Here is a 12,715-nt window from a genome sequence, read left to right on the forward strand (position 1 = left end):
CTTCATGTTAATAAAGATACTTTATTTTTAAACCTTTTTAAATTAAATAAATAACCCATGACCATAGTCTCATTGCTCAAACAGAAAAAAACTGAAAGACTCCACAGCCATCTGCTCAGGCCTTTGCTTTTTACCCCCTAGTTTCATATCCTTTATTTTCTTTTCAGTTTTTTAAATTGAAGGAAGATTCATTAAATTCTATATTGCTTTACAATTTTCAAAAATTTCATGCATAGTTTCTTATAATCCCATAATAACATTTTTCTCTCTACTGCTATATTGCCCCCATCACTAGTTTTTCTATATTTATGTCTGCTTCTTTTGTTTTATTGACTAGTTTGTTGTATATTTTAGATTCCATATATAAATGATATCACACAATATTTGTCTTTCTCTGACATTTCACTTAGTATAATGACCCCCAAGTTCATCCTTGTTGCTCAAATGGCAAAATGTCATTTTTTTTAAGGCTGAGTAATATTCCATTGTGTGGCAGGAGAAATATCAATAACCTCAGATATGTAGATGACACCATCCTTATGGGAGAAACTGAAGAGGAACTGAAGAGCCTCTTTTTTTTTTTTTATTTTGAAGAGCCTCTTGATGAAAGTAAAAGAGGAGATTGAAAAAGCTCGCTTTTTAAAACTCAACATTAAAAAGACCAGGATCATGGCATCCGGTTCCATCACTTTATGGCAAATAGATGGGGAAACAGTGACAGATTTTATTTTCTTGGTCTCCAAAACCACTGCAGATGGTGACTGCAGCCATGAAATTAAAAGATGCTTGCTTGGAAGAAAAGCTATGACCAACCTAGACAGCATATTATAAAGCAGAGACATTACTTTGACAACAAAGGTCGGTCTAGTCAAAGCTATGGTTTTTCCAGTAGTCATGTATGGATGTGAGAGTTGGACCATTAAGAAAGCTGAGGAGGGAAGACTTGATGCTTTTGATCTGTTGTAAGGCTCTGAGAACCGTGCTCTGAAAGGACATTCAGGGACAGCCTCTAGTGGACTGACAAATTTTATTACCCAGCTTCGCAGATATATGGTCTCAGAGAGCAGAGCATAAAGCAGACTTGCACGTAGCCTTTCTCGATAAAACACCAAAGCATTCAAGCATAAAATACAGTTCCCATCGTCCAAGACATAACATAGCTTTTGTGAAACTCTAAAGGGAGTCTTATCATGAAAACAACAGTCCTTGCTCCCAGAAACAGGGGGTCAGAAGGAAGCCTTTGAACACCTCAAGGCCGGGAGTATGGCCCTTCGTCATCCGTTCCCAGCCTTGGGCACTCGGTGAACGTTCATAACCCTTTGTTATGCTCGTTCCAGCTTCCAACCTTCATAAAGAGTGGAGCAAATACATTTTCAGTATTTGCTTAAAGCCTTCCAGCTCCTCCACAATCTGTGCTGTTGGAGAAGACTCTTGAGAGTCCCTTGGACTGCAAGGAGATCAAACAGTCAATCCTAAAGGAAATCAGTCCTGAATATTCATTGGAAGGACTGATGCTGAAGCTGAAGCTCCAATCCTTTGGCCACCCGATACGAAGAACTGACTCATTGGAAAAGACCCTGTTAACACTGAAGGCGGGAGGAGAAGGGATGACCAGAGGCTGAGACGGTTGGATGGCATCACAGACTGGATGGACATGAGTTTGAGCAATTTCTGGGAGTTGGTGATGGACAGGGAAGCCTGACGTGCTGCAGTTTCCATGGAATCGCAGAGTCTGATATTACTGAGCTACTGAACTGAATTGGAAAATTGCAGTCCAAATAGATTGGAGATACGCTATATGTGTAAATTACATAGCAATTTTCGAAGACCTGGAATGAAGAAAAAGAATGTGAACTATTACATTTATAATTTTATATTAATTACATGTTGAAGTGGTAATGTTGGTTATACTGGATTAAATAAAATAAACTTTAAAAGGAACGCGCCGTGATTGAAACATGAGCTTGTGGCGCGGGCTACACCTCTTCCCGCCCTCGTAGTCAGCGCCGCTCTAGGGGAAGCTGCAGCCAAGATCCGAATGCGGATCGGTCCCCAGTCTTCCCCGGCCCGCGCCGAGCTCCCCGCCCCTTCCCCTTCCCCGCCCCTTCCCCTTCCCCGCCCCGCGCCGCGCTCCCCGCCCCTTCCCCTTCCCCGCCCCGCGCCGCGCTCCCCGCCCCTTCTCCGCCCCGCGCCGCGCTCTCCGCCTCTTCCCCGCCCCGCGCCGGGCTCCCCGCCCCTTCCCTGCCCCGCGCGCGTGCGCACTCCCGTAAGGCTCGCACCCGTGCTCTGGGCTCCGTGTTCCCACAAAGCCCGGCCGGAGCCGAGACCCCGGCGCCCTCCCGGACGCTGGGGTTGGCCTGGCCCGCCATGCGTTGGGGGCTGCGCCCTCGCGGTCCGGGGGCAGCGGCCGTGGCCGCGGCCTGGAATTTGTGGGTGCCACCCCGCCTTCCTTGTCGACCGCGCTGGCGAGGGACAACGGGGAACCTTTTGGTGCGGTCAGTCACCGGAGCCAGTAACCAGCCTCAGAACTCGAGTAATGGCAGCTATCGGGACACGGTGTTGCTGCCGCAGACCAGCTTCCCCATGAAGCTGCTGGGCCGCCAGCAGCCCGACACGGAGCTGGAGATCCAGCAGGTACGGGCGGGCCTGCTCTCCGCGCGGGCCGCGAACGGGGCCTCGGGAGGGGTCACGGGCCCTCCCTGGAGCCACGCCTGGGCCACCCACATCCCGGGCAGGGCAGGGCGGGGCAGGCCCGGCCGCAGGCTCCAGGCCCTTTTGGGCCAGAGGTGTTGCGATCAGACCAGTGGGAATCATGCACTTCCCACAGGTTGTACTGGGTGAAAACACAGGTGCAGAAACCTCTAGACAAGTCCACTAGAGATGGCGGGTTCCAGATCGGAATGCTAACCCGGGTCTCCCGCGTTGTTGGCAGAGCCACTTACCGTCTGAGCCACCAGGGAAGTCCAACGGTGAAACAGCTATGTTCAGATAGCATGGATGGAATATAAATGCCAGTTATAGCTTTTAAAAAACTAGTCGAATTTGGGCTCTTTTCCGGTGATTTTGTTTACAGTAAATTAACAGGTACACATATAAATAAAGATGCGATCATGAGAAGAAGATGAAGCTCACTTTTGTGGTATCAATAGGGCCTTAGTTGGAAGGTGGCTTGTTTGAAGGATCAAGTAGCCGTGGTTACTTCATCTGAGTCCTCTTCCTCACCTGTGCTTCTGTCTCCTGTATTAAACTGAACTTTCTAAGGCCAGAAATTCACTTGTTAGTTTGTGTAATTCTAGGGTCTTTAAAAATCCATGATATTTTGGATATATTAGTTAAGTAAATATGATTAGCTTAAATATTCTTATGACAGCTCTCAGAGTTCTAGACTCACAAGCCCTTTTTGGCCATCTAGTTTTTTAAGTGTTCCATCCAGTACCTTCTGTATTTCTGGAATTGTGAGACTTTCAGATATTTTCTTGTATAATCTTCACACCAGCTTGGTGGGTTGAATATTATTAACTTTTTTTTTTTTCAAAGGAGGGAATAGGCCTACAAAGGCAAAGTGACTTGGCCAACGTCACACAGAAGATGAGGGAAGGGGAGTGGGATTGCAGTCAGTGTTTTTCCAGACTGAGAGTAGCAAGTGTTGAGGCCAGAGCATAGCAGGAATAAGATATGAGAGAAAGAGTGTGTGTGTGTGTGTGTGTGTGTGTGTGTGTGTGTGTGTGTGTTTGTGTGTGTGGTGGGGGATCTACGAGTCCTTCAACATGGAGTGGAGGGGGATGGAGTCTGTGTGTTACTAAACCTTTGTAGGGCTTCCCAGGTGGTGCAGAGGTGAAGAATTTCTTGCCAGTGCAGGAGACACACGTTCAATCCCTGGATTGGGAAGATCCCCTGGAGGAGGGCATGGCAACCCACTGCAGGATTCTTGGCTAGACAGTCCCATGGACAGAGGAGCCTGGCAGGCTACATCCCATGCAGAGTCCGACATGACTGAGAGACTAAGCACAAACCTCTGTAGGGTCCTGTACACCTTCATGAAGAGCTTAGACTTTAAACTGAAGTCTGCAAGGGTAACTGTTGAAAAGTTTTAAGAGATAAGTACTCAGATGTGTATTTTATTTATTTTTTATGTTATTAGAAGGAGTGAAGTTTTTTTTTTAATAAAATGTTCTTGACTTAGCAGTAGCAGCAGCAACAAACTTATTTTTTAATTGGAAGATGTGCATTTTAGAAAACTCACCTTGTGTTTTAGAGTTGAATATATTGGAATGTGATAGGAAATAAACTGGTGCTGAGTGTTATTTATGGCAAGATTAAAGTGTATGTGTTTATGTGATGTGCAGACATTATTGTTCTTTTTAAACAGAAATGTGGATTTTCAGAACTTTATTCATGGCAAAGAGAAAGAAAAGCGAAGACTGAGTTTTGTCTTCATGATGGACCTCCTTATGCAAATGGTGACCCTCATGTTGGACATGCTTTAAATAAGGTAATTTATAATTTTGGTTATAAGATGTGAGGGAAAATCTTTATTTAAATATACTTTGGAAAAGAGTATATTATAAGGTTATGGCAATTACATAAATTTGCATTGACATAAACTAAAATGTCTTACTAGAAAGCAGCAATGAACAGTTTTAGTACTGTGTGAAAAATAACATCACTGGTATTTGCTTTGAACTTATGTTAATAAGTATCATATTATTCAATAAATAATTAATGAGCATCTGTTATGTGCCAGATATTGTCTAGACTCCGGGGATAGCAGTGAACAAAATAGGGATAAGTCCTGTCTTCATGGAGCTTGTGATCTAAACAGGAGGAAAGCACAGAAGGATAAGTAAAATGTTTAATATGGTTGATAGTTGCTAGAGACTGAATATTTGTCTCCCTCCCCCTGCAAATCATATGTTGAAACCTAATCTCTAATGGTGTGTGAAGGTGGGGCCTTTGAGGGATGATTAGGTCAGAGAGCTCCCTTGTCCCCTTATGCTATGTGAGGTTACAGTGGGGAAAATGGGGGTCTGTGAACCAGAAAGCGGCCCTTACCAGATACTGAATTTGCCAGCCCCTTGATCTTGGACTCCACAACCTGTAGAATAGTGAGAAAGACATTTCTCCTATTTATGCCACCCCATTTATGCTAATTCTCAGACACTCTGCTGATGTCCAAGAATTGCTTGGTTGTATGTGTGGGAACCACCCCCCACACCACACACACAATTACACACACACATACAGACAGACATATATACACACATAGAAATTCTTCTCAACCCAAATTGACTAAAAGATAACAGTAATAAGTGCTTTAGAAGAAATAAAAGAAATAGAAAACTAATAGGGCAGGTCAGTTGGGCAAGGTGCAGTTTTATTAAATTGATCTGGGATGCCCCCTTCACTGAAAAGATGACATTCCTGTAAAGTCCTCAAGGAAGCAGTGGGGGGTAAGCTGTGGAGTATTTGGGATAGGTATAGCTAAGTGAAAGAGGAGAGTGAAAAAGCTGGCTTAAAACTCAGCGTTCAAAAAAACTAAGATCGTGGCATCAGGTCCCATCACTTCATGGCAAATAGAAAGGGAAAAAATGGAAATAGTGGCGGACTTTATTATCTTGGGCTCCAGAATCACTGTGGATGGTGACTGCGGCCATGAAATCAAAAGATGCTTGCTCCTTGGAAGAAAAGCTGTAATCAGCATAGACAGCATATTAAAAATCAGAGACATCAATTTGCCGACAAAGGCCCATATAGTCAAAGGTATAGTTTTTCCAGTAGTCGTGTGCAGATGTGAGCACCGAAGAATTAATGCTTTCGAACTGTGTTGCTGGAGAAAACTCTTGAGAGACCCTTGGACAGCAAGGAGATCAAACCATTTAATCCTAAAGGAAATCAATGCTGAATATTAATTGAAGGACAGGTGCTGAAGCTGAAACTTCAATACTTTGGCCATGGTGTGACAAGCCGACTCATTGGAAAAGACACTGATGCTGGGAAAGATTAAGGGTAGGAAGAGAAGGGGCAACAGATGAGATGGTTGGATGGCATCACTGACTCAGATTGAGCAAACTCCATGAGATAGTGAAAGACAAGAAATCCTGGCGTGCTGCAGTCTGTGGGGTTGCAAAGAGTCAGACACAACTTCATGACTAAACAACAGCAATAGCTAAGTGCTTCCCATGTGGTTCAAGTGGTAAGAAATCTGCCTGCCAATTCAGGAGACACAGCAGACACAGGTTAGACCCCTGGGTTGGGAAGATCCCCTGGAGTAAGAAATGACAACGCATTCCATTTGTGTGTGTACTGAGCATACACACACACACAGTGCCACATACAAAGACTTGAGGTGAATTTTCTTGGTGTGTTTGAGGAGGATAAACTGAGGTTTTGGTGTCAGGGTGATGCTGGCCTTCCAGAATGAAGGCTTCCTGCCCTCATCACTATTTTGGTTTCTATTGCTATAATTTTTTTTGCCAATTGCAAAATTTCAGACAGGTCAAATCATAACAAATTCTTCTATGTCTGGCTTCTTTTACTTGTGCAGTGTTTGATATTCATACATGCTGTTATGATGTCAATAGTTGATTCCGTTTTAGTTGTCAATAATTGTAGAGAAGCATTCCATTTAGAGAGTGTACCACAATTTATTTACTATTTTTTTCAGTCCTTTATTTTTATGTCTACTTTAATGGAAAGTTTGGAGAGGGCATGACCTTGGACATCTGTCTGTATTTTCACCACCAGAAATCTGGTTACTGAACAAGTCAGTATTGCTCTTAGAGCAGAATTCTATTATAATATGTATTACATATTGTATTAGACCTTCCATGGCGGCTCAGACAGTAAAAAGTCTGCCTGCAATGCAGGAGACCTGGGTTCGATCCCTGGGTTGGGAGGATCCCCTGGAGGAGGGCATGGCAACCCACTCCAGTATTCTTGCCTGGAGGATCCCCATGGACAGAGGAGCCTGGTGGGCTACAGTCCGCGGGGTCCCTGAGAGTCAGACATGACTGAACAACCATCACTTTCTTTTACATTTACTTTCTTTCATTGTATTAGACCATTTAATTGTATTGAAAACTTCTAAAACTTTTGAGATGTTACACATATTGCACATTCCTTGGTATGAAGTTTGCTCGCTTCCACAGAGGCCAAATCATGCTGCTTGATAGCTCATTTTCAAATTATTAGGCATATTACATCAGATGGTGAAAAAAGCATTTATTTCTTTTCATGGACAGAACTGAAGTGCTTTTTTTTTTTTTAAGTATACACTATTCGAAAGCAATTTCTTTCAAATTTTAGTTAGAGTTTATATTTGAAGTAATTATAGATTCAGGTGCATTCGTTAAGAAAAAAATAGAGAGGATTCATATACATTTTACCCAGTTTTCCCAGTGGTAAAATCCTGCACAACTGCAGTACTATATCATAACCAGAATGTTACATTGATACATTCAAGATACCAAACATTTCCATCAAGAATCCCTCATGCTGCTCTTTCATAGCTATATTTATTTCCCTCTTTTCCCAGCATCTCCTTAACTGTTCTCTACATCTGTATTTTTGTCATTTTAAGAATTCTGTATAAATGTAATCCACAGTTTTGGGGGATTAACTTTTTTCAATCAGTGGTATATATTGTATATTTATATCTCCGTTTGGACTAGCCAGTTTTGATGCTTATTACTGCTGGTGGCTAGTAAGCACTGTATGAGACATCACAGTCTGGAGCATATGTGCCTGCTTTCCTTTATTCAGGTAAGTACTTGTAGAATAGGGTATGTATGCTTAGTCACTCAGTCGTGTTTGATTCTTGCGACCCTGTAGACTGTAGCCCGCCAGACTCTTCTGTCCATGAGATTCTCCAGGCAAGAATACTGGAGTGGGTTGCCACTTCCTTCTCCAGGGGATCTTCCTGACCCAGGAATCGAACCCAGGTCTCCTGCATTGCAGGCGGATTTTTTACCGACTGAGCTATGAATAGTGGCAGTCACCGTTCTAAATGCTGGGAGTTTACAGATGAAGACAGATGGAATCTCTGATTTCAAAGAGTTTATATTTTCCAGGAAGGAACAGATAAATAAATAAAACAACTTCAAATAGGGATAAATAGGAAGGATGTTATTTATATTGATTGATGTAAGTAATACATAACATAGAGTGTACAAATCTTAAGTATGTATCAGTAGATGAATGTTTTTGTTATACGACTACCCCCAGATCGCAAGGCCCCCTGCCCTTTGGTAAGAAGTCTGAAGGAGTTTTACATAGAAGGTGTGAGAGGAATGTGTATTATCTTTTCTACTTTTGAGAGACATGGAAGGGAAGATATATTTTTCTGGACTATTGCATTATTTAATTTTGGGAAGAAGGAATTGAGCCTGGAGCCAAATCTGCCCTTTGGCTTTGAGCCTCCATTTTTCAGTGGGTATATATTTTTTTAAAAATTTGCTGCCCACTAGTATCTTAAGATGAGCTAGGAAACAGTTACAGAACTTTACTAAGAGATCTACTGTTTTATTTAGGGTTTTAGTAGTAACAGAGGTAAGCATAATATTTCATACTCTAAGGGCATCATAAATTCTGCCTTGATTCTATAATATTTATAAGCTAAATATACATAATATTATATATATTATATATAATATTTGATTATTCACATAAATAATTTTTCTCCATGAGAGTAAAGCAAATTGTAATTTTTTAGTCTGATTTTTAGAAGTTCAGATTATTTCTTAAAATGGTAGTGTGGATTGCTTATTTGCATTCTCCAACTTAAAAAAAAATTAGTAATCTTGGATATAATGTTTTTTGCTTTGAAATCTCTTGTAATTTGATTTCTTCCTGGGGGAGTTAATGACATTTTAAAAATCAGATATTTGTTATGCTTGTATTTATATAGAACATAAGTTGGTAGATTTAATAGGTAATTCTATATAAATCCTTTAGAGTTGGATTTTATTAGTGTTTTAAAGTGATACTAAGAGAACATAAGTTGTAGGCCACATGCTTTTTATATGAATGATGATTATCATTTCATCTTTGCAGATTTTGAAAGACATAGCCAATCGATACCATATGATGAGAGGTTCCAAAATACATTTTGTGCCAGGCTGGGATTGTCATGGGTTACCCATTGAAATGAAAGTATTATCAGAACTTGGTGGAAAAGCTCAGAATCTTTCAGCTATGGAAATTAGAGAGAAAGGTAAGTAATCTCTATTTCTGTTTTAAAATGTTATTTGTAAACCATAGTTCCTTGAAAAAGTCAGGACTTTATCAAAGATACCTGTTGCTTTTTGTTTTTTGCTATTATTTTTTCGCTTATAAATGAGATCAGTTGGAAACCACTGTGTCACAGAAAATTCAGATTTTGTGTAATTTACTTTTGTGAGAACTTATGTTCACAAATGAAGGAAAGTTTTGTGAGCAACGTCCAAGTACATGTTTCAATTCTTTGGTCCTCACATTTTGTTGAAATTATTATTTTGGTTATTGTTTTTATGTACTTCATTGGCTAGAACCTGTTGACCTATTTTAGGTCCTAAACCAAAAGTAAATTTTAAATTAAAATTTTTTTAGAAGTCTCTTTTTCGGTCCTTTCCTTCAGTAGAATGAGTCAAAGAGGACTCGTCTGTTCTTATCTGTTAAATTATTGTATAATTGGATATGATTTTGAAGATCTCATACTTCCTTGTGGAACAGTATGATTGGTTACACTAATTAATTTTTTGTGTGTGTGTATATAATGAAATAATTATTCTCTGACCTTTTCTTAAATTATCAAGTAAGAGTAGCTTTTCCAGTCTGTTTTTTTTAAATGTAAGATCATTTTATGATCTCTGAATAATGGAATAGAAGGTAACAAAATTTTAACTTTTGAAATTTTAGTTAACTTTAGAATTTGTTGTAGGTATCTGCTGAATACTTTGACCTTTAGGATAACTTTACTTTTAAACATTTTTATAGTCTAAATTTTGTGTAATACCTGCATTTAGAGAGGTGCATGCTAAGCTGTGTTCAAGAATTTTAACTCATTTTCAAATTGTATGTGATGTTTGCGTTTAGAGAGATACATGCTAAACCGTGTTCAAGAATTTTAACTCATTTTCAAAATGCTTTTTGTTTACTGATTTTAGCTAGATCATTCGCCAAAGCAGCAATTGAGAAACAGAAATTGGCATTTATTCGATGGGGAATAATGGCAGATTGGAATAATTGCTACTATACTTTTGATGGAAGATACGAGGCTAGGCAGTTGAGAATTTTCTACCAAATGTATGATAAGGTAATAAAGTTTTTTTTTTTTCCTTTGAGTATGTTGAATTACATGTTACAGAATTCCAGTTTTCATATATATTTGTCTTTTATAGGGCTTGATTTATCGATCTTACAAACCTGTGTTTTGGTCTCCCTCATCAAGGTATTTATGTGTTTTGGGTAGCTAAAGTGGAGAATTTTGTGGGACTTCCAAATATTTACGTTTAATGTTTTTAAACCTTAGGACTGCATTGGCTGAAGCAGAACTTGAATATAATCCAGAGCACGTCAGTCGCTCAGTATATGTAAAATTCCCTCTCCTGAAACCTTCTCCTAAGTTGGCATCTCTTCTAGGTAAGATTTATCCGTTGTTTACTACTACTACTACTACTACTACTAAGTCGCCTCAGTCGTGTCCGACTCTGTACGACCCCATGGACGGCAGCCCACCAGGCTCCCCCGTCCCTGGGATTCTCCAGGCAAGAACACTGGAGTAGGTTGCCAGTTCCTTCTCCAATGCATGAAAGTGAGAAGTGAAAGTGAAGTTGCTCAGTCGTGTCCGACTCTTCGCGACCCCATGGTTGCCATTGCCTTCTCCGATCTGTTGTTTTTAAGTTTATTAAATTTAAGGAATTAAAACATTTGATTTGCTAGCATATTTGAAATTTTATTTTCACAGATGGTTCATCTCCTGTTAGTTTTTTAGTGTGGACCACACAGCCTTGGACAATTCCAGCCAATCAAGCTGTTTGTTACATGCCAGAATCAAAGTAGGTATATTACAGCAATTTTTGTTTTATCCACAAATAGGATCAGTTCCATTTTTTAGCATTATTTTGATCTTATTGCATCCTCATTATCCTCTTAAAATTAGTGACTTATCACTTAGTTTTTATGTTCATATAGATTTTATTAAGCTTTATAGAATTCTACTTAAGACCTTATTTTCCAGCTTCTTTGGAAAAGAAAACAGAAATGTAAGGAATGAAGTCCTTTGAAAATAGTACCTTTTTTATCTTAAAGTTAGTTTTTCTAAAGTGATATAGAACGTTTAAAATGTTATCTCTGGTTTTTCCTTTTTCATTGTTAGTAGCTTACTCCTCAATTTTATTTTAGGTATGCTGTTGTGAAGTGTTCCTCATCCGGAGACTTGTACATTCTCGGTGCAGATAAAGTAACATCTGTTGCTTCTACTTTGGGAACAACATTTGAAGTTATTTCAACATTTTCAGGTGAGGATTTACAGATATTCTGACAGTCAAAGTCATCAAAATACTGGGTTGATCTGAGTTCAGTACCTTGCTGAACATTGCTCGTTGTAAATAAAACAAATATGGCTTCTTCTTTCTAGAATGTATTTTATATTGATCAAACTGAAGGAGAATATACATTAAACATGATAGGAGCATAGAAAATATGAACATTGACAAAGTCAAAATAGTTGAAAAAAATATTTTTGACAAATATCCAGTGGAAAATTAGAAAAATGTCCTCTATGCAATATAAAATGTACAAATTTTCCTTTAAATTTTTATTCAAAAGTAAATTACTGAAAATTATTTTTATCTGATTTGATCAAAAGAGCAAGGAAGGAAATAAATCTATTTATTTTGGAGTATATGATTTTAATAAGGAAATTGAATAGATTCTGAAAGTTATTTCCAAGATAGCATTTCTATCAAAAGAATCCTTAGTAAGCTATAATTTGGGACTCCTAAAGTAGTGGCTGATTTTGAAATAAAACTGGAAACCTAGGGAAGTTTAAAATTACCTTTGATCTTTAGGTATATCTTTGAGTTTCTTAATGAAAGAAAAAAGATCACAAGTTAGAGATACTCAAAAATGGAAAGATTGTCCAGCTAAATAGAGAAGACCTCAAAATGTATCGGTTCAGATATAAGCCAGTTAGAGGTTTAAACAATCTAAACAAAAATCGATAAGTTTTTAATGTCAAAGGCATAAAAGAACCTGCAGAATGTTTAGTATTTAATACCATTTGTATCTTATTGCATTCGGTAAGTTAGAGGTAAGTTAGAGGATCTGATATATTCTTTAGTCCATACCCTTCACTCCCCTCTTTTTTTAAAAAAATTGATGTATAGCATTGTGTTAGTTTTAGGCATTTGGTATAATGATTTAATATTTGTATGCATTGTGAGATGATCATAATAAATCTAGTTAACATCATCATCACACATAGTTACAAAGTTTTTTTCCTTGTGATGAGAACTTTTAAGGTCTATTCTCTTCAGTTCAGTCACTCAGTCGTGTCTGACTCTTTGCGACCCCATGGACTGCAGCATGCCAGGCTTCCCTGTCCATCACTAACTCCCAGAGCTTACTCAAACTCATGTCCATTGAGTCGGTGATGCCATCCAACATCTCATCCTCTGTCGTCCCCTTCTCCTGCCTTTAATCTTTCCCAAATCAGTTCTTCACATCAGGTGGCCTA

General features: G+C 39.3%; 1 protein-coding gene across 1 annotated transcript in view; it reads left to right on the forward strand.

The window, feature by feature from the left end:
- Positions 1-2,334: 2,334 nt before the first annotated feature.
- Positions 2,335-12,715, forward strand: part of IARS2 (isoleucyl-tRNA synthetase 2, mitochondrial) — a 48,886-nt gene continuing 38,505 nt past the window's right edge. Inside the window, exons 1-8 of the mRNA XM_068986585.1 lie at positions 2,335-2,634; positions 4,370-4,492; positions 9,052-9,211; positions 10,143-10,291; positions 10,377-10,426; positions 10,508-10,617; positions 10,943-11,033; positions 11,380-11,495. Coding sequence (XP_068842686.1) covers positions 2,368-2,634; positions 4,370-4,492; positions 9,052-9,211; positions 10,143-10,291; positions 10,377-10,426; positions 10,508-10,617; positions 10,943-11,033; positions 11,380-11,495 — 1,066 coding nt within the window. The 5' untranslated portion in view covers positions 2,335-2,367. The remainder of the gene's footprint in view (positions 2,635-4,369; positions 4,493-9,051; positions 9,212-10,142; positions 10,292-10,376; positions 10,427-10,507; positions 10,618-10,942; positions 11,034-11,379; positions 11,496-12,715) is intronic.

This window comes from Capricornis sumatraensis, chromosome 14, assembly GCF_032405125.1.
Source record: "Capricornis sumatraensis isolate serow.1 chromosome 14, serow.2, whole genome shotgun sequence".
NCBI lineage: Eukaryota > Metazoa > Chordata > Mammalia > Artiodactyla > Bovidae > Capricornis > Capricornis sumatraensis.